The sequence below is a fragment of the Propithecus coquereli genome, unplaced genomic scaffold (assembly GCF_000956105.1).
Source record: "Propithecus coquereli isolate 6110/MARCELLA unplaced genomic scaffold, Pcoq_1.0 Scaffold409, whole genome shotgun sequence".
Taxonomy (NCBI): domain Eukaryota; kingdom Metazoa; phylum Chordata; class Mammalia; order Primates; family Indriidae; genus Propithecus; species Propithecus coquereli.
In genome coordinates this window covers 235274-256373 of record NW_012149830.1, presented here as the reverse complement: position 1 = coordinate 256373, position 21100 = coordinate 235274, and the positions used below count along the sequence as shown (strand labels likewise).

Genomic DNA, 21100 nt, shown 5'->3' with positions numbered 1-21100 from the left:
AATGAAAAGCAGTGTTTCATGACACATGAAAACTGTACGAAATTCAAACCTCAGTGTCCATTAATAAAACCTCAGTCACGTCCTGTCTGCGGCGGCTCTCGCGCTGATGACCGAGTTCTGCTCTGTCCCCCCCACAGCCTGGCCCAACCTCCTCCCCAGTTGCTGGGCTCTGAGGCCGTGTCACACCTCTGTGCCTTTGCCCGAGCTGTACCTGCGGTGGGTGCCCTCCTCTGCGTCCTCTGTTTGATCAATTCCTGGTCCTTCTGGGACTGGGCTCAGCTCAGGCGGCACCAGCCTGGGGGCCTCCCTGGCCCTCCATGGTCGGCTGTCCATGTGCTCTCCTGTCCGCAGCATGGCGTGGCCACCTGCTGCCCATGTGTCTGCCCCTAGCCTCTAAGCTCCTTGAAGATAAGACTCTGTCTATGTCGTTTTTATGCCGCCAGGGCTGGGCCAGGCTCTGGCACTTGTCCTAATGATGGCGGGAACAGACTCACAGATGGTCCCTCTGGGTTCTGCCTCATGCCAGCAACTCCCGCCTGGGGGGATTCAGAGAAAGGCCAAAAGGTCTGCCCTGGCCAACTGGAGCCTGGTGGGAGGTAAGGGGTCACCCTGGCCCCAGGCCCCCAAAAGTGCTTCCTGGAGCCTCTCAGGGAGCTAGAGGTAACCCCCTTCGGGAGAATCCCCAAGACAGAACTTGGACACACTCCCAACCCTGGGGAAGCTGGGAACAGGTGGGAAGCTGCCCAGTCCCCTCCAGTGGCCACCGGTGCCTGCCTCTAGGATCAGACGTCAACTCCGGGCCTCTAAATCTGGCCTCCCCACCCTACACTAGCCTGAAGCGTCTCCATTCCTTGCTCTCTGGAGACCACCAGTCTCTTCCTTCTGGCTGCCGCACACCCAGAACCCCCTCTCCTATGACCTCTGCCCACTCACACACCCAGCCTGAGCCCCATGTCCCCAAGGGCCCCTACTTAGGACCCTCCGCCAGGCTCCTCTCCCACGCAGTCCCAGCCACACCCCTTTGCCCACAGCTGCTCTGCCTGGCACGAAACTGAGTCCCCACGTGGCCACATCTAAACCTCTCTGGAGATGAGACTCCTGGGAGGTGAAGGAAGGGAGGGAGGACACACACATGACCCATGGGCCACCTTTCCCCAACTCCCACACCCAGAGGGGACACGGCTAATTGATCCCAGCATTCACCTTGAGCTCAAATGCAGCCTCAGCATCCTTCTCAACACAGTGCCCAAGCAGCTGTTACCAGTGGGTCAGGCTAGGCGTGTGAGATTTAACTATCTGCCACTCTGGCATAGGGCTCTGTAGGTGAGCGCGTCACTAAGCTGTGGCCCTTGTGCCAGTTTGTGTGTTATGTGAAAATTAAATAATATAAATGAGCAGGGATTTTTTAAGCATTTGTTTCAGGGATGGGGTTTTTTTAAGAGTTGGGGGTCTTGCTATGTTGTCCCGATTGGTCTCAAACTCCTGGGCTCAAACAATCCTCTCACCTCAGCCTCCTAAGCAGCTGGGACTATAGGTGTGAGCCACCGCACCCAGCTCAGGGGTGGGATATCATACTTTGGGTTGTTTTGCATGGAGACCATTGGGCATTGTTCAACATTTACTTAGAACCATGCATGTTTACGGACTGTAAAATCTAAAACGTACCACCAAATTGTGTCTTTACTGCCAGACTGGTTGTCTTAAACTGCACTCCTGTGGTCGCTGTGTGTCCCGGAACAGCACCAATGAGCTCGTAGCAAATCCAGGGAAGGCTCAGAGATGCCCTGATCATGCCCATGCACAGGCATGCACACACTCTTCCAAACACACACTCATGCATGCAGACACACACACGCCCTCACACACACGCACACACACACACATACACAGGCAGGCTCACGCCCACACCCCCACACCCACACAGTTGTGTGTTTATGCTGGTGATCAAAACTCAGCAACACAGAACAACCACAGAAGGGGCTGCCGATGTCGCCTTTCCTAAGTGACATTGATCATTTGCAAAAACTGGGTTACCTGTGGTTAGTGACTAATAATAAAACAGAAAAGGTTATATCTGTCCCAGGAACGTCTATGAGTGGGAGAGAATGTGACAAGGGACTGAAATTTGATCAAGTTATGCAAAAAGACAGAGTTGGGTGGGGCTCACACAGATTCCAGCAGGAAGCATCGCCGCAGGCTAACTTGCTCTCTGGCTCCCCCTTGCTCAGGCCTCCCGGGGATAACATGCCGCGGAGGGGACTGGGCCTGTCCTGAGCACAGGGCAGCTGAGGGCCCAGCGTGTCTCTTGCCCTGGGCCCCGGGGCCCTGGGGACCCCTGGCCAGCCCCTCCTGGCCCTTCCGAGCCAGGCGAAGGCCGTAGACAGAAGGGAGGGCTGGGAGCCAAGTGGGACAAACAGAGCAAGACTCTGGGCGCAGCTGTTGCAGCTGGCCAGGAGGTAAAATCTGTTCTGACATAATTTTCGAACAATTGCAATTTCCAGGAAAGAATTATCTTCTGTCTCCTCTGGGTGCCTCACAGGAACCTCGAGTCTAAGCTGCTCCAATTGCGCTCCAGAGTGTCCCGTCCCCCAGCTGCCCTGCCCAGGTCCTCCCAGAGCAGTGACGGCCATCTTGTCCTTCAGGAGCTCAGGCCCCAAACCTGGGGACTGCCCCCTCCTCTGCCCAAGGCCCGACCTGCGGCCCACACATCAGGTAGAGAATCGAGCCTGGTCACCTGGCCTCCAGCAGGCAGGAAGCACCTGCCACCAAGCCAGGGGCACCGTAGGCCTCACGAGTCCTCCCAGCCCTGAGCTCGAGCTCGCAGGGGCCGCAGGGCTGTGGCTGGAGGGGCCCCGCCACTCACCGGCAGCTGCTTCTCCAGGCAGATGCTGAACGTCTTGGTGTGGTTGGGCTTCAGCTTCTTCAGCGGCACTCGCGTCTCCCCGATGAACTCGTTGTGGCGGAATTTGTCCTCATCGCACACGGAGATCCTGCGGGCAAGAGGCATGGCCACGCCTCAGATGCTGCCCCGGGCGCCCCCGATTTGCTTCCACGGTCCGAGTCTGGTGGGGGTGTTCATGGGCAGGAGGGGCGGGGCGGGGTGGGGTGGGGAGCGGGTGGCCGAGGCCTCACCCACCGCAGGGTCTTGCGGATCATGTCTTCGTCCGTGATGCCGTAGTAAGTGAGGGTCTCGTTCCACGTGGGGTTCAGGGTGTTACGGAGGGTTTTTGTTCTGAGCTTATTGGCCTGGGGAAAGAAAAAATGACCTTACTAGCATTGAAGCGTGTGGAAGACGGAGTCACAGTCCCCAGAGACGGCCGCGTCCCAATCCCTGGGACCCGTGAGTGAACGTGTATCTGACGTGGCAGAGGGGCGCCGAGGTTGCAGACGGAGTGAAGGTTCTCAGCCAGCTGACTCTAAAACAGCGACAGTGTCCTAGAGTATCTGGGTGGCCCGATGCAGTCACAGGGGTCCCTACACGTGGAAGAGGGGGCAGGAGAAGAGAGTTAGGGTGAGATGTGACTAAGGAAGAACCCAGAGAGATGCAACGTGGCTGGCTTTGAAGACGGAGGAAGGGGCCACGAGCCAAGGAACGCGGGCGGTCTCTGGGAGCTGGAGAGGGCTGGGAAACATTGTTCCTCGGGGCACCACAAGGAATGTGCCGACACCTTGAGTTTTAGCCCAGTGAAACCTGCGTTGCACTTCCAGCCCGCACACAGTAAGGTGCTCAGTGTGCTGTTTTAGGCCACTAAGTTTGTGGTCATCTGCTGCAGCAGCCGTGGGAAGCTACACTGGAGGGGGGCCGCCTCCAGGCCCCTGGTGGGATGGGGGGTGTTCCGCAGGCGGCCCTGGGAGCCAGGCTGTCGGGAGCCTGGCTGTGGAACTCGATCCTCCCCTTCCCAGGGCGTGCCCTGCCTTGCACAGGCTGCGCCTGCCCGGAAGCCCCCCCTCTCCTGGGAATGCCATGCGGGGTGCCTGGCCGCTCCGGAACATTGCCTGCACACCTTCCTCCGTGCTTCCGCAGCTCTTGGTCCTCATGCTAGTGCCCTGTCCGGCCCCACTGGACTCTGAGCTCTGTGTCTGATTCACTCTGACGTCTGCCACACCTGGGCAGACAGCCCGGGATTCCAGTCCCAGCTTTGTGTGCCCAGCAGGTACTGACCCGCTGTGAGCGCCAGCCCCCACTGCAGAAGGGCAGAGGAACACCTCCCTCCATCTCTCTCTCGCTGTTGTCGGAAGCTTGTTTACAAGGAGACTGCTCTTTATAAAACGTTGCCCTCTGTCAGCGAGTCCGTGGGCAGGTCCCTGCATCCCAGCAGCCAGGTGCTGCCCACTCTAGGCGCCCTGGTCACGCTCACCCTTGGCCCTCACGTCCCTGAGCCTCGTCTGCAACGTGAGGACACTGAAGCCCGAGTAGGGAGCCGGTGTCCTCTCCGGGCATCGGTGGTGGGGCACTGCCATCCCTCCCCAGCCCCGCCTCCCTGCGAGGAGGAGGAACGGCCCATTCTGGGGAGCCCGGCCCGACACACGTAGGCCCCACGTCAACTCAGGCTCTGCCCCAGGAGCTTAAAAATAAAACAACACCGAGCTGTAAGAACACGCGAGGACGTCTAATCAAGTTCTGATTCTCCAGGGCTGGAGGTCGCCTCGGTGCTTGTGTCTGACGCCAGTGTTTCCTGTCCTTTCCCACATGCGCCTGTCCTGCTGGTGCCCTAAATATGTGTGTGGGCTGCCTGTTGGGTCGTCCGGCATGGGAACGAGGGCTCTGTGGTCAAATAAACTGGGCAGACACTGTCCACCCTCTCCCCCTTATGAAGAACAGCCCATTTCCAGCAACACATCAAAGCCTCTGACAAGTCATGCAGTAAAAGAACCTGTTTAACAATTTTCCCAATGTTATTTGACCACAGAGCCCTTTTTTTTTTTTTTTTGAGACAGAGTCTCACTGTGTTGCTCGGGCTAGAGTGCCGTGGCGTCAGCCCAGCTCACAGCAACCTCAAACTCCTGGGCTCAAGTGATCCTCCTGCCTCAGCCTCCCGAGTAGCTGGGACTACAGGCATGGACCACCATGCCCGGCTAATTTTTTCTATGTATTTTTAGTTGTCCGATTAATTTCTTTCTATTTTTAGTAGAGACGGGATCTCGCTCTTGCTCAGTCTGGTTTCGAACTCCTGAGCTCAAACGATCCGCCCGCCTCGGCCTCCCAGAGTACTAGGATTACAGGCGTGAGCCATGGCGCCTGGCCCACAGAGCCCTTTTTTGCACCTAATTTTAACCTCCAGCTGAGAATGCTTCTTAGAAACTGCTGGCCTGGATATTCTCTGGGGGGAGGTGGGGGTTTCTGCAGCACAGCAGGTGGTAATGCTGATTCCTGAGGCCCCTGGGAGGCCCGGGGCGGCGGGGCAGGGCTGCCTGGGTGCTCTGTGTGGAGGTGAGTGGCTGAGGTCCCATCGGTTGCCTGGGCTCTGAGGGTCCGTGTGCGAGCGGTGGGCCTCCCTGGGCACCCCAAGTCCAGCCCCGGTGGGCACAGCCGGTGCAGGCCTGAGCCCTCACCTTACTGGCTCCTGGCAGCAGGTGCAGCTTGACGTAGGGGTCCGCCAGCCCGTTGTGGTCCATCGGCTTCAGGCCCTGCGCAGGGAAGCACAGCAAAGGGTGTGAATTGGAAATCTCTGAACAGTGCCTTGGGTCAGCAGACGTCCCTGTCCCCTGGGTCTCCTGGCTGGGTCCATTCATGGCCCTCTTCACAGAAGCCCCTGGCCCCACCCCCAGACGGGAGGAGTGGGGCTGGCTCAGTGCGGGTGCCATCTCCCCGCCCAAACCTCCTGGCCCAGGGCAGCTGTCAGGGCAGCTGTCATGGGTGTCTTTATCGGGACAGTCTTTTCTTTCATTTCTTCTTATCATTGAGGCCAGGTGACTCACCTTCCTCTGGAAAAGCCCTCGACACCCTGCTGTGCTCTGGCGCTTCCCCCTGCCCGACTCCCCTCCCTGGCTTTCCAAACATGGCCTTCTGCACTGTGACCTCCCCCACAGACCCTAAATCCACGAATCCCTCTGTCCGTGCATCCACTCGCTTCCCTGTGTGGCCCGGGGAACGTGGCCAGGGCCCCAGGAGACTGTGTGAGACCAGGCCCCATCTCTGGATTTGCCACGGCTCCAGCCAGTCCACAGAGCCACACAAGCCGACGGCCGAGCAGGGGCCTCCACAAGATGGCAGCCCTTGCCCACTCTGCTTCCAGTCCCTTCCGAAAGCTCAGCCACGTGTGCAAGCCAGGGACCAAATGGGACCATAAACAGGTAGGGGCTTAGCTGACCTCTGCAGGCTCTTGTTTCTGAAAATTGCATTTTCCTTCTGAGAGGGCACCTAGGGATGTAGGGAGGCAGTGGTGGCATCTGTAGGGTGGAAACGGCGGCCCCAGGGCATGATTCAAAGATGAACTGGAAGTTCTCTACCCAACTGGGCGGGCAGGGAGGCAGCTCGGCCCAGACCAGGCCCACCTCCGAGGGAGCCTCAGGGTCCTCTCCCAGGCCCCCTACCCTGGGTTTGGGGGCCAGGCTGGCTGGGGTTCGGGCCCCAGCGCCTGCACTTACTAGCTGGGGACGTGGATTAGTCACTGTGTGCCCTAAGCCTCAGCTTTATCATCTGTGAAAGGGGTTAATAGTTCCAACTCGCTGGGTTGGGGTGGAGTGATGGAGGTAACTCAGATGTGGGCCTGGCAGGGCGCCTGCTCCCTCCCTCCACACGCCAGGCCCTGGGCAGACGCCAGAGAAGTCTCTGAGGGCAGACAGGGGTACCTGAGCTGTGCCCTGCACTGTGGGGCCGGCTCTAGGATGGGGCTCTCGTCTCAGCAGCCCTGTGTGCACCATGAGGCTGCCTTTCCAAGCCCAGCTCCTTCATCCCGGCCTCTCGCCATCTCCTGCCAAGTGCCTGGAGGGCAGAGTTATCCTGCAGAACCTGGCGGCCCAGCTGAGCAGGGGGTGTCTCAACGCTTGTGTTTTATTTTTACAATTCTTGTACATTCGTTTGTCGTAGCTGAAAATGTTCATTGGGTCACATTTGTTGACACATTTCACTTGCAAATCTTTGGGCCACCAGAGGTTCTGGCATGTTTATCCAGAACACAGTGGCTCTGGTGGTCCCACCTCTGTGACCCGGATGCCCAGGGGCCTGGGCAGGGGCAGAGGGGCACTGCCAGGCTGGGAGGGGACTGACAATGGCTGTTCCCGGGTCTGTGATGGGGCCCCTGCTGTCCCCTCTCCACCCCGCCAGCAGGTCCCTGGGTGCCCTGCGTGGCCACACACTTGGCCAGAAGCAGAATGGGCCAGTGGGCACTGCCGGAAGGTCATAAAACTGATCTGCCACCGACTTCTGTGCCCAGACAGGTGTCTTCCCCAGCCCTGGCCCAGGCTTTCCACCCGCAGCCCCCTTGGGGCGTGAGGCAGGGCCTCCACCCTGCCCTGTGCAGGGCCGTCCTCCCACGGAGCCTGTCCTGACCTCTGTCCACGGGAGGGGGAGGCTGGGAGCTGTTACAGGGGGCCCCCTGGGCAGACCTTCCCCAGGGGATTGAGTCTGCGAGAGATAAACGTGGACCCCATGGTAGGGGCGGGCTCACGGGACAGACGGCAGGGGAAGCCCTGAGGGGTCCTGGCTGCTGTTGGCACTGAGGGGGCAGATGGGGGGCTCTGGCGTTGAGAGGGGAGCCTCCCTGCAAAACCCTGGCCCTTGCCCCTCCCTGGGCCTCTCAGGGGCTGCTGCTGGTGGCGTGTTGAGGAGAGGCACTTTCTATCAGCCTTAGAGAGGAAGGAAATTCCTACACCTGCCGCAACACGATGAACCTCGAAGACACTACGCTCAGCGAAGTAAGCCAAACGCTGCGCGATTCCATTTCTAGCAAGTACCTAGAGTAGTCAAATTCGCAGCCACAGGAAGGAGAAGGGTGGTTGCCAGGGGCTGGGGAGCCGCTGTTTAGCGGGGACAGACTTTCAGTTTCGCAAGGTGAAGAGAGTTCTGGAGCTCGCACGACACAGTGAACGTACCGGACCCCACGGAACCGGACGCTCCCAAATGGTTAAGAGAGCGAACGTTGTGTTCGTGTATTTTACCAGAACAACAAAACCACAACAGAGCCTCCCAGGACTGGCGGTTCTGCTGGGGTTGTCCCAGCTCCTCCTTGGTGAGTGTGCCCGGGAGTGCGCGGGCGGGTGCGTGCCACCTGGCACTGTCCTCCAGGACGGCAGTAGGTACTGAGCACTGACGAGTGCCAGGTGCCACGTGTTAACTCATTTAAAGCTCACAACACCCACGGAGGGTGGGGTGATTGACCCTGTTTACAGATGGGCAAACTGAGACTGACCCTCGCCCACAGGGTGGGTGGCCAAGCAAGGGTGCAGCCCCAGGGCGTCCCCCGAACCCCCAAGAGGCCCGTATCAGACCTGATTCAGCTCCCCTTGCCTCCTCCCTGCACCCCAGCCCAGAGCCCCACCTCTGCCCAGGCCTGTGCCACCCCTCTTCCCTGCAGAACTGGATTCACACAGAGAAGGAACGAGAGGTGGGGGTGCCACCCCCCAGCCTCTCACCCCTCCCGATGCCTGAGGGATACACCCCTAAGCGGACGCACATTTACATGTGTGCACACACAGGTGCACACACCCCTGCAGCCGGGTAGGGAGGGGGACACACATCACAGGGAGGGGCCCTGGTGTCTGGGAGCGGGAGGAGGGATGGGCTGTAGCTAGAGTGGCCCGGCAGCCGGTGCCATTCCCAGTGTCCAAGCCTGCACAACCTCTACGAAGCCCGACTGAGGGACAGGAGGGGTCTACCCAGGCCATGCAGCCTGGCCTTGGCACAGCTGGGGGGTCGTCAGATGCTCAGCTCTGTTCCGAGGGGGTGGTCTGGAGCCCCTGCGAGGCGAGGCTGGGCATGCCCTGAGTCACAGCCTGGGTAGTTCCCGGAGGGAGGGGAGGTGTGGGGATGGGGTGTGCAGGCCTCTAGGTGCCCAACCAAGGCCCTGGGCCCAACACAGAGGGTACTCGCACCTGCCGTGGCAGCGTGGTAGCCTAGGCTGGGCTGGGATACAGCCTGGGGTGGCACCAGGAAGCCTGTTCCCCTGGGTGGTCCCAGAGCCAAGGGTAGCCCCTCAGCTGGCAGGGTGGGAGGGAGGGGCAGAGGAGAGGCTGGGGGTGGGCCTGGGCCCAGGCAGCTCTGTGCAAAGCCCCTTGGTTGGAGCTGGGCTGGCTCAGGCCTTTCCCCCACCCTACTATGGGCTCTACCGGCCACGCAGGCCCTTACCTTGCGAGAGAACATCAGCTTTGGCACCTTCCTCCCAGAGGGAGCCATGTGGTGGGGCGACAAGGGAACAGGACAGTTGAGAACGCAGAGCTGACACATGCTGGCTCCAGGGGCAGAGCCACAGGGGAGCACCGGGGGCCCGGCCGGGCCACAGTGGGGTCCGCAGATACCCACGACCCCAGCCCAGACAGTAAGGCTCAGGGGGCCTTTTGGGCTCAGGCCCTGACACGCTGGAAGAGCGATCCCTTGGATGCCACGGAGAACTGCACGCCTCAGGCCATCGGCGCCCCACCCTCTCTCCCTTGGCCTGCAGGACAGACACGTTGCCCCCGCCCTGCCTCTTCCCTCTATCAACCGCCCCTGCCCAGGCTTGGGGGGCCTCGGTCCCGGCCTTCGTCCTCCCACCGGCTTCCGTTACTTAGCCTTGTTCTACTCCTTCCCCCCAAGGCCTGACTGCACAAGGGGCTTTTTTGGGGCGTGGGCAGCCGAGAAGGGTTAGGCAAGAACTCCCTCCTATACCCCACACGGCACAGACACCACGAGGCCCGGTCGGGAAACGGGGGAAGGGCTGGCCTCCTCGACCCGGCCCTTCCTTGGGGACCCTGCAGCAGGTGCGGGGGCGGGTGGGGCCTACCTTGGCCTTGCTGATGGTGCAGTGGAGGGCGTTGCTCTCCTGGTCGTAGAGCAGGCTGAAGTCCAGCGTGCCCAGGGCGGCTGCAGACAGAGAAGGGCACAGGTCATGCGTCAGCCGCAGCGTGGAGAAACGTCACCTACCCTTGTGTGGCCAGATGAGCCTGCCCTGGGTAGGTGCCACAGTCCCCATGGTGACTGCCACCAACGAAGCACCTACCGTATGCCAATCCCTCTGTCCATCATCCCAGCCCCACCCAACGCTGGAGAGTGACAATATTCTTCCCATGAGGAGCTGAGGCTCAGCAAGGCTGGGTGGGTCTCCCCAGTCACCTGCGGCTGCCCCAGTGTGCTGCCCACGTGACCCAGGCACCGGCTAAAGGAGTTCCTGGCCTCCTTGTGCAACTGCCAGTCGGGGCTCCGTGCCTCGGTTTCCCTCGCCTGGGAAATGTCTCGAGGATCGCATGAGAAGGCAGAGGAGACAGGGCTTTGAGAGGTGCAGGCCCCGCCATGCAGACCAGCTGATCCACTCTCCTGCCCCCAAGGCAGCACATGGGACGCCAGCTCCTCAATCTCTCTGGTCCTTTGGGGACCCTGGGCTGGCTGCAAGGAGCCAGCTGGGTCCTCACGTGGCTGCTCCCATGTCTCGCAAAGGCAGCCGCGATTCCCAAGGGCCAGGCAAAGGGTGCAGCAATAGCCAGCGCAGCTGCCCCCCAGGGACAATCACACTCAGCAGCTGTGGCCTTCCATGCAGACGTGGCTCCCAGCACAAAGGCTGAGGTGATGGGGAGGGACAGTCCTTGGGGGCAGGCCCCACACAGCAAGATGCACAATCCCAGATGTCTTCAGAAGCCCAGTGCCTGCTCCTGGGCTGCTGGGCTGGTCAACTAGTGTCTCCTTCATTCATTATTTACCAAGTGTTTATAATATGCCAAGTCTAGGGTTGAAGATACCCAGACGGTAGGGTCCCCTACATAGCTTACTGTGAGGAACATGTGGAAAGAACTGTCGATAATAGAGTCTGGTGAGCTAGGACCTGTGGGGAGCCCAAGGAGGGATGCCTGGTCCCCCGTGAACTGGGACTATCAGGGAAGGCTTCCTGGAGGAGGGGATGTTTCACCTGAGCCACGAGGGATGAGTAGGACTTGGCCAATGGCACAGTGGGGCTGGGGCTGGGGACATTCCAACCACTGGCCAACTGGTAAGTGAGGGCTTAGTGACTGGAGTGATGCAGGGGTGAGGGAGGGGCCACACACAACTCTGTTCGTCAGGCCAGGGGTTTGAGCGACACTCCCAACATGGATCTAGATCAAATTATGGCCCGTTGGCCAAATCTGACCGTGCCTATTTGTTTATATCCTGCGGTGCCACTGCCGAGGCAGAGCTGGGGACACACAGCCCAGACCACGTGGCCTGCGTAGCTGAGAATATTCAGAATCTGGCCCTTACAGAAAAGGTTTGCACACCCTGGGCTGGCCCTGGGGCCAGGCACAGCGAAGTTCCCTGGGTCTGCAGGGACGTGGGCAAATTGAGCTCCTTGTGTCTGCAGCTGCCCTTCACTCTGAGGTGATGACGTGCCACCTTGGACTTCCTTCCCGCGTCCCCGCACGGGGTGAGGCGCGTGTCTCGCGTCCCCGTCCCTGCCTGCAGCGTGGTGTGGGGTGCGAGACCTGCCCTCTGACATCGTCTCCTGGGTTCAAATCCCAGCGTGGCACTTCCCTGCTGTGTGACCTTAGACAGCTTATCTAACCTCATCATGCCTCAGTTTCCTCATCTGCAAAATCGAGCCCACAATGGCACCCACCTCCCAGCACACAGCGCCCGGGCTATAGAAAGTGCTCGGGAGATAATTATAGAAGGCGCAGGTCCATTTAGGAGAGTTTTCTAGAGAACTGTACTTGCCCCTCTGAGACCCATTCTGGAATAAAACCGTTCAAAACTGGATCACTCCCCTCCCTGCCTTTGGGAACAGAATATACAAATGGTCACTTAAGCTTTTCTCGACAACCTGCGTTGTTGCTATGGCTACGATTACTCTTTCGTCTGTCACAGCCGTAGCCCAGATACAGAAGGGGGTGCGAGGCGGTCCCTCCACCAGGTGGTCTCTCTTTTCAGTTTGCTTCCTTTTTCTGCCTCCTCCTTTGAGACTCCTATTAGAGCACTTGCCTCTGGTAGCACAAACAGCTCTTTCCATTTTAATAGTTTCTTTCATGAAACCAGGTGATAATACTTGTTAGAAGTCTGCCAAAACTAAGAGTCAATAGGTCTTGAGTGACGCCTAAAGTACTGTTTCCCGACTAGAGCGCACGTGCTTTAGTGATAAGTGCATCCAGCCTTTTGCCGCCTGTATCCCAGCTCGCACCTGTGCAAGTAGGCGGGCGAGGATGCTGTATGGGGAGTCTATCTCACCACTCCTGTAACAACCAGCAGCCACAGGCCCAAGATTCATCAAGTCCATGCTTTTGTAGTGATGTTTTCCAAAGCTCGTATCTTTACATGATAGCAAACCACTCCGCTGTTCAGGCCGACCTGGGGTTTGTTCCCCCAACATGTTAGCCTTCGGAGGCAGGGACCATGCCTTGGTCACGCCTGTGAGGCCAGCAAAGAGCAGGTGCACGTGGCTGTTCCCTTCAAGCCAACTTGCTCTCCAGTTGCTCAGGAGAGGGGACTGGGGTGATGCCCCAATGTCACTCTATGGCTCTGCCTGGTTCCCACTCCCCGAGAAGCACAAGCCAGCAAGGCGGAGGGGCTGCCCGCTCCCCACTGGGCACCTCAGCTCCAGGAGGGCAGAGGAGCCCCTGCCACGGGTTCTGCAGACACCCCCGTTTAAGGAGGGCTCGGGTGCTGATCAGCGGAAAGCCAGCACCTGTTGCCACTTCCTGGGAAGGAACAGCAAGCCCAGTGTGTCACCAGGAAGGGACTGATGGATTTCTTTGAATTCCAGTGGAAGCTCTGTACGAAATGACAGTTCATAAATAGAAGCTTGGCCACAATGTGGAGAGACTTGCCAGTGTGAAATCTCTCTTAGGGAGCTCGCAGCCCGAAGTCTTCATTTCCCTTTCAGAGAAATGAGGCTCAGAGAGAGGAGGTGAGATGAGATGGTCAGGGTGGCCCGGCAGAGTGGGACACAGAGGCCGGGTCTCTTCACTTCCATCCTGATAGTTTCCACCTTAAAGCCTAGTGGCCTCCAAAAACTTTCTGTTTGCCACTTTGTTCAGCTGAAATCTTAGGAGGATCCAACTAAGAGACAAAAGAGAGAAAAGCGGAGTTGCTCTTGGGGAAGGAGAGTGGGGCTTGGCGCGCCCCGGAGGGACCTCTGAGTTGGAGAAGCAGCCAGGGCTTGTGGAGGGGCCGAGGGGGTTCCAAGGGCAGGGGAAGGTGTATCTCCGCGTGAGCCACAGCATCCTGCCCTGCCCTGCCCTTGGCGCGTTCGGATCACATGCCCCACTGCAGTTTACATCTTTGGAAAAATAATGAGGATTGGTCACTAATGGGCCTTTGAGACTTGTCACCCGCTTGTTGATAATTATGGAGCTTTAATGGGGCTAATTCAGAGAAAATCGAGCTCAAGCCCCTGTCGGTTCCTCCAAGGCTGAACCTCCCTTGGCTTGGCTGGTGGAGACTGACAGCACAGTAACGACCTTGGTCTGCACCTGGATGCTCCTGACCCACACGCCCTCCGGTGATTTTTTTTTTTGAAGAAAAATGTCAGCCTCTCAAACGGTTTTAAAAAAAAAACTGTAGCAAGAACCACAGAAAATTATCAAGACTGTGCTGTAAGCATTTTGCAGTTGGGGAAACTGAGGCATTGAGCCAGGCAGGCACTGCAGGGGGGACAAAGAGGAATGAGCCGTACATCCCTGCTTCCCAGGAGCTCAGAGGCAGAAGGTCACAGCTTTTATAAATCTTTTCATTCTTCTGCTTTAAATGGTTCAAAGGTGCTCCACAACCTCCTGGACTCAGTTCAACCTCCTTGGTGTAGCATTCAAGACCTTTTGGGATATGACCACTTTGGCCTCATCATCAGTCTTTTCCCTTGTTTCAGCCACTTGGCTCTATTGTTTTGCGTTCAGGACCTGTGCACACAGATGTCCCTCTGCCAGGGGCACCTTCCCTTCCTCCTTCCACTCTGCCAGCTTGCTTCCTCTCTCCTCCCACCCTCTCTGTGGGTGCCCTCTGTGCAAGCCAGAACTTCCTGTTTGTATTTCCACCTCCCTGTCCCTCACTGCTGGGCCACATCCTAGGTTTTCCTGAATACCCCGAGGTCAGGCATTCCCGTATCTCTGTTCCCAGCACAGTGCCTGACACATAGTTGGTGTTGTAATGTTGAGTGCATAAAAATATGCACTTCTGGGCAGTTCTGGGCAGAATATGCAGTTCTGGGCAGAATATGACCGAGGCCTAAAGAGGTTCTGGGCTCAAAGGAAGAACCATGGCCCATGGGGACTGGCACGAGACCTACTGCCGAGGAGAGCCTCGGTGGCAGACCCAACAGCCGTCCCTCCACTCTGTCCTCATCCCAGATCTCCATGCGACAGGCCTGAGCCAGCCCCAGGGAGAGCCGTGCAGAGGCAGGCTTACGCGCGGGCACGTGATGCAATGCTGGCCAATGGGACAAAAGGACAGGTCTCCTGGGGACTTCTGGGAGAGGCTTCCTCACTTTTAAACTGACATATGGGGGAGAAAACTGGTCCTTATCACACCTAGGACCCTACTGTTGTGTGATGCCTGGACCCGCAGCAGCCACCCTGGACCGTAAGGGTGCTGTGCGGCTGATGGAGAATGACAGCATCGTGTCCCTGGACTCTCCTCACCCGTGCATCCCTGAGGATAGGAAATCGGCCTTGATTTTCAGCCTGTGAGGAAAAGAGCACAGCTGAGTAGAAAGATAGAACCATCACCACCGATGGTGCTGAGGTGCCGCTGGATCAACGTGCCTGGTGCCGCACGACCTCTGCTGTCCTCATTGTTTAAGCCACTTTGCGTTGGTTTTCTGTTACTTGCAACCCAAGCATCCTGGTCATTACAGCTTTGAAGGAGGGACTGGGTTTCCACAGGCGGGGATCGGGCGGGAGGGCCGCTCAGGCAGGAGGAGTGTGTGCGGGGTGAGGGGCACTGGGCCACTCTGCAGGGCAGCGGGTGGCACAGGCCAGCCCAGGCCGACCAGGGGCAGGCAGCGGGTGGTACTCCTCACCCGATGCTCTCTGCTTCCCCTCCCCACCAGCGCCCTCCACGAGATCTGCTGGCAACACGTGCGTGTGTGCTTGTGCTCCGACATGACTTAATAAAGGAGGGGCTTAGAAGGGGGGGCGGAGGTGGAGTAAATAAACAGCACTTCACTCTCCGCCTCGGACAACAGAGCAACCGCCCTCATTTCTTTCCTTCAGAACAGAGATAATCCAATAATTAGGGCAGCAAATAGCATAACCCTGGCTAAAGCCGTAATGAACCATCTGGCTTGAATCATTTACGCTTATTCCAGGGATCTGGTTGTCACAGCCCAGAGGGGGGCACAGCCTGGGATGCAGGGTGGAAGGCAGTCCCGCCCCAGAACCTGCTCCCCGCACAGACAGGAGCCAAGATTCCCAAGCTCCCACGCCTGGATGTCTGCTCAACCTCTGATGGGATCCAGGCCCAGGGTGGGCCGTCCCTTGAAAGGGCCGTGGGTTGCCCAAGCCGGCCTGGGCTCAGCCACACCTTCAGCATTTTGTTGGTGTGCCCTGGTGACACGGGTGTGGCTAGCCTGCAGTACAAGCTGGCACAGCTGCGTCCCGCACTGCCTTGTACTGCCAACCCCACGTGAGTCCGTCCCCTGCTAGGACATGTGTGTGCCGAGTCCAGGGACACAGCCCTGTTCTCCTTTGCCCCACTCCCTGCTGCCAGGACGGTGCCCCGTGAGGGACTGCTGAGCTGATGGACTGGAGTTGGGGCTGCTGGCCTGAGTCGGAAGCTTTGCTAGTCCCCTCCTTGCCTGTGGGTTCAGAGACCGCCAAAAGAAATGACCAGATATTTCACCTCTCGGCCATATGCCATCCAGAGGGCTCTCTGTGGCACCGGGAAGGTGGCCTGAAGCACTGCCCTGGCCTGCCTGCTCACTCCCTCTGGGCAGCAGCCAGGATGCTGGAAATGGAACCAACTTCCCCACCCCCTTCCTCTGGGGGAGGCCTGGGATTCAGGGCAGCCAAAGGGGTGACTTGGGTCCCAGTTAGGGCCTGCCCAGAAGCACAGCAAATGAGGGGTGAGCTTTGCACAGGGTGCCAGGCGCTGGGGGAGGGGGCGGATCCAGGGCACAGCTCTGCGGACGATAAACTCTCCCGACCCAATTTCCCCAAGCTGGCAGGAAAGTGGAGGCAGAGGACTGCTCTCCACCCCCATGCCCCAGGGCAGGCCCTCCCTGTGCCAGGCGCTGGCCAGAGGGCTGTGGTTCAGGCCTCCAGAAAGTGCACAGCAGGCAGTTTCCCCACAGAGGCCCGGCTCTGACCCCCCACTGCTGACGGGCCTCCCTAGGCAGGGCTATGAGGGGTCCGCACTCGGGGCGGGGGGGCACCGGAATTCCCCACCTTCAGCTTCCAGAGGCACATTATGTTGGGGGAAACTCCAGGCCCCGAGCTCGGAGGCCCTGGTGAGTTCCCACGCCAGGCGCAGACACCCTTGCTGAGCGGGGGAGGGGGCCGAGTGGGCCCTGGAGAAGCCCGAGCGGACCGGCCCCGGCCCTGCAAGGTCCCATCCCAGGTGGCGCTGGGGGGATTGACACTGGTTTCCCAAGTCTGAGTGACACGGCTGGGGCCACAGCTGGGCTGGGGGGCCTTCCACGCAGCAGCCCCACCCCCACCGCCTCCCGGCGCAAAGGGATTCCTCACTGGACCGAGACCTCTTCCCGCCTCAGTTTCCCAGCCAGTCCCGGGTCGAGACGGGCAGACACCCTCAGGGACTGGAAAAGGCGCCCGGAGCGCCCGGAGCGCCCGCCGGCCGGGCCTCGGCCTCGGAGACTCAGGCGCTTGCCTGCTCTCTGGGGCCCCGGGCTCAGTCCCGGGAGGAGGGGCGCGGGCTGGGGGCCCTTCCTGCCCCGGGGAAGCGGGCGTAACAGGTGGGCGAAGGCCCGCGGCCCTGGCGAGCGCCCCGGCGGGGTCCACGGAAGCGGGAGGAGAAACCGCCAAGGTTTTTCCAAAGGACAAGCGGCCCCGCCGTCCTCCTGGTCCTCGGCCCGCGCGCCAGCAAAGCCGCTGCGCTCTGCGGGCCGCCGGGCCCACCTGGAAGGCCGGGCCGGCCCCAGCCCCGGGCCACCTCCCCATCCTGGCCCAGCCCCGACCCTCGGCCCGGGGCCCGCCCGGAGCGGCTGCCGGGCGGGGAGCGGCCGCGCGGCCCGTAGCAACTGGTGTCTCCCCGGGGCACAGCTCCACCCTTCCCGAGAACAAAAGCCGCCGCCCGCGCCCGGAGCTCCCGGCGGGCGGGCCGAGAGGGGGCGCGGCGCTGGCTCGAGGGAGCCGGGCCTGGGAAATAGGGCACCCCCAGGGGGCGCCCCCAAACTTCCCACCTCTCCGGTCCTGGTCGGGGGAGGTGTTGGGGCTGGTCTGCAGGGCGCACGGAGAGCGCACGGAGCGTGCAAGGGGACCGCGACCCGGCGGGCGGGGGCTGTGTGCCGAGCTAGAGCAAGAGCGACGCGAGGGGGACCGAGGGGACCAGCGAGGCTGGGAGAGCGCGAGCCCGAGCGAGGGGAAGGGGCAAGAAGTCGGCAACTTGGAAACTTACTGCAGTCGTCCGACTCGTAGCCGTCGGCGTCCGGCTCGTCCTCGGGCGGCTTGGCGGGCGGCCGCGACGGGCTGGGGCCGGGGCTGGGGCCCGGGCTGGTGCCATAGGCGCCGAAGAGCTGGTCCACGTCCTCGTCGTCGTCGCGGGCGCCGTCGGAGGGGCTGCGGCGGCCCGCGCTAGCCGCGGCGGGGCGCGCGGAGGCGTCCGGGGGAGCAGCGGCGCGGGGCCCGGCGTCCGGGGGCAGGCCCCGCGGGAAGCGGGGAAAGTAGTCGGAGATCTGCTTGATGGGCCGGATGGGGCCGGGGCACACGTCGATGGCCATATGCTCCTGGATGCTGATGGTCGCCTTCTCCCCGCGCCGCCGGAGGGTCATGCAGGCAGCGCCGCCCCGCTCGGGCGCACCCCGGCCCGGGGGCGACTCAGCAGGCCCGGCGGGGCGCGGCGGGGGCTGCGGGCATCGCCGGCCGCGCCCCCGGACGGCCCTGACGCGGCTGCTGCCTGCTCGGCGGCGGCCGGCGCAAGTGAGTGCCAGGGGCCGGCAGGCAGGGGGCGGGCCCAGCCCGCGTCACCCGGTAGCAGCCAAGCAGTGTGAGTGTGCGGGCTGCGCGCGCGGGCGGCGCGGAGCGGAGCGAGCCGAGCGGCGCCACACTCACTCGCACTCGCACCGGCGCGCACGCCGGTCCGGGACCCCGCGCGCGCACACTCGCTGGCAGGCAAGGCCACCCGGGCGCCTTCCGCTCGGGCGCACTCGCAGGACAAGCGGGGAGCCAGCTGAGCCGGGATCCGCAGGACGCGTACTCACGCATCCCCACCTGCGCCAGCGCATGCTGGGCTCCGTTCACTCTTACAGGACACACGCAGGTGTGCAAGGACACTGCAAGCACACACAAACGTGTGCAGAGACACTTGGTGGAAGCATCCACTCCGCACCTGCGGGAGACAAAAACATATGCTCATACAGACTTGGTTGAGGTTGTTGTTGCACTGTACACCCTCCAACACACACGTGGTCTAGGATACCCAGGGCGCAGTCTTCTATGCCCCAAGCACCCCTAACAAGACACACGCTTACACCCATAGAAGTGATCAGGGTACCCCAGGCACAACCTCCTCATTCCTCCCCCATCTAGCAGGACACCGGAGTCACACTCCTGGGAGTGCTGGGACAGGCTGCTTACACACTGGCAGGACACGTACACCCTCAACTGTATAAGGTCACTGTGGGCACAGTCTTTGCACGCTTCCTCTCAGGTCACATACAAACACACACACTCTCTGTAACCTCGGGTCAGTTCCTCACTTGGTCAGGGAGTGGTTTGAAGGACCAGCAGGATGGCTGAGAACCCAGACCAGGCTTGGTCAGGAGGGTGAGGGCAGGCAGGGCCTGGGCAGAGGCGGCCTTCCCACGGAGTGGTGAATGAGGCACCGCCCCCTACTCAGGCCTCCCACATGGTCACATAACTAAACAAATCCCAAACCGCCCAGCCCTGGCTGCTGCCCGGAAGCTCCATTGGGAACGGCTGCTGCTGGTGCAGATGTGTCCCTGGAGAGCCCTGGTCACGGATGGAATCTTGTTTTCTCTCTGCGCTCCACTGATAGGTCAGAGATGCTTATCTTCTTGGCTGGGTCCCTTCTGTGAGTCTGAATGAGGGGCCCCAAACCAGTGTCATTTCCCCACCATAACGGGTGGGGAAATGGACGGGTGGAAGCAGAGAAAGGGTGGGAGTGGCCTTGTCCTCATGGCTTCCAGCTGCGTCACTGTGGTGGTTTATTTGATCTCTCTGACCCTCAGTCTCCTCATCTGTGAAACAGGGCTAATTCCAGTTACACAGCCTTGCGGTGAGATAGAACAGTGTCTGTGCTATCTAGCGCAGAACCAGACAGGTAAGAGGTGCTCAATAGGGCTGGCTTTCTCTTCTCCCATCCCTTGGGAAGACGAGAGTCACTGATGAGAGGTGATGTTTGCGTAAGTTCTGACTTGGTTGGTGGCGGTTATGCTGACCTTTGAGAACTACATTAAGGACGTTCACAGATGTCATCTCATTGATTCCTCATACCACCCTATAATGTAGACAGGGCATACACTTCCCATTTCACAGGTGAGGAAATTAAGGCTCAGACACAGGGACGTGCACAGGGTCACTGCTGGCTGGTGGCAGAGCTGCGATTAGAACCCAGGCGTCCTGACATTTTCATGCTTTCCATTTCCCCTCCTGCTTTTTCCTCCCCACTCCTACAGAGCTCCAGGGGTGCAGAGCAGATTGGGAATACAGAAAAAACCTTGTTCCCCAGAGCTCCTCCTGAGGCTTCTTGGACAGGGGCAGTGCAAACTGAGGAGGACGAGGGCAGAGAGAGTGGACCAAGAGTCTCAGGGATTCCAGTGGAATGAAGTGGCCCAGGGGTTCCTACGGACAGTCTGATGAAAAATTCAGGCTTCCAAGAGCCAAAGGCCAAGGGAAGGACAGGAGTGCCTGGAAGGGCAGCTGACACAATGGGTTTCTCATTTCCAGGAATGCTTAGGAGGGATTAATCCTTAAACAGGCACAGAGTGACTTTTTCTATGCCAGAGGCGGCTGCATAACAAAATGATTATGTAATGATATGATATTAAAATACAGACACTGAACCATCATTTCATAATTCCTTTACTGAGGAGGAAGAGGTTGTTATTATGGTCTTACAGATGGGGAAACTGAGGCTTCAGGAGGTCAAGTGACTAGAAAGAGGCAGACTGGGGACAAGAGCCTGGATATCCTGACCCCTGACCCTGTGCCCTTTAACATCAAGGTCCTTTGCCTGTGTCCACTGGTAGTCGACTGTTCCCTCCTGGTCTCCTTTTTAAATTTTTCTTTTCTTTTTTCTTTCTTTTTTTTTTGAGACAGGGTCTCGCTGTGTCGTCCCAGCTAGAGTGCAGTGGTGTGATCACAGCTCACTGCAACCTCAAATTTCTAGACTCAAGGGATCCTTCTGCCTCAGCCTCCCGAGTAGCTGGGACTATAGGCGCGAGCCAGCATGCGTGGCTAATTTTTGTGTTTTTTATAGAGATGGGAGTTTCACTCTTGCTCAGGCTGGTCTTGAACTCCTCCTGGCCTCAAGCAGTAATGCTCCCATGTTGGCCTCCCGGAGTGCTAGGATTACAGGCGTGAGCCACCATGCCTGGTCTCCGCCTGGTCTCTTGACCTTCTGTGAGTCTGCTTTTTGGAGGATCAGCTTGTAGCTCTTGGCTCTGCAGGAGCTAGCTTTCGGGGAAGCTCCAAAGAAGTAGGGTGGAGGGCCCAGCCTCCAAAGCAGTGAGCCAGGGAACCCCAAGACACCCACTGGAGAGACACATGGCATAAATGGGGCCAAGCCCTGGCAGGAGGCAGAGTTGAGATCCACTCTGAGGTCTGGATTTGCCCAGCTATGAGCCCAGCTGAGATGGGATGGGGCCCCCTG

At 59.7% G+C, this 21100-nt stretch overlaps 1 protein-coding gene across 1 annotated transcript in view; it reads right to left on the bottom strand.

The window, feature by feature from the left end:
* The window catches only part of DOC2B (double C2-like domains, beta), a 26104-nt gene extending 8066 nt beyond the window's left edge, over nucleotides 1-18038 (bottom strand). The window contains exons 1-5 of the mRNA XM_012653014.1: nucleotides 17666-18038; nucleotides 9921-10000; nucleotides 5554-5628; nucleotides 3137-3246; nucleotides 2864-2990 (exon numbers count right to left, since the gene is read on the bottom strand). Coding sequence (XP_012508468.1) covers nucleotides 2864-2990; nucleotides 3137-3246; nucleotides 5554-5628; nucleotides 9921-10000; nucleotides 17666-18038 — 765 coding nt within the window. The remainder of the gene's footprint in view (nucleotides 1-2863; nucleotides 2991-3136; nucleotides 3247-5553; nucleotides 5629-9920; nucleotides 10001-17665) is intronic.
* Nucleotides 18039-21100: the final 3062 nt, after the last annotated feature.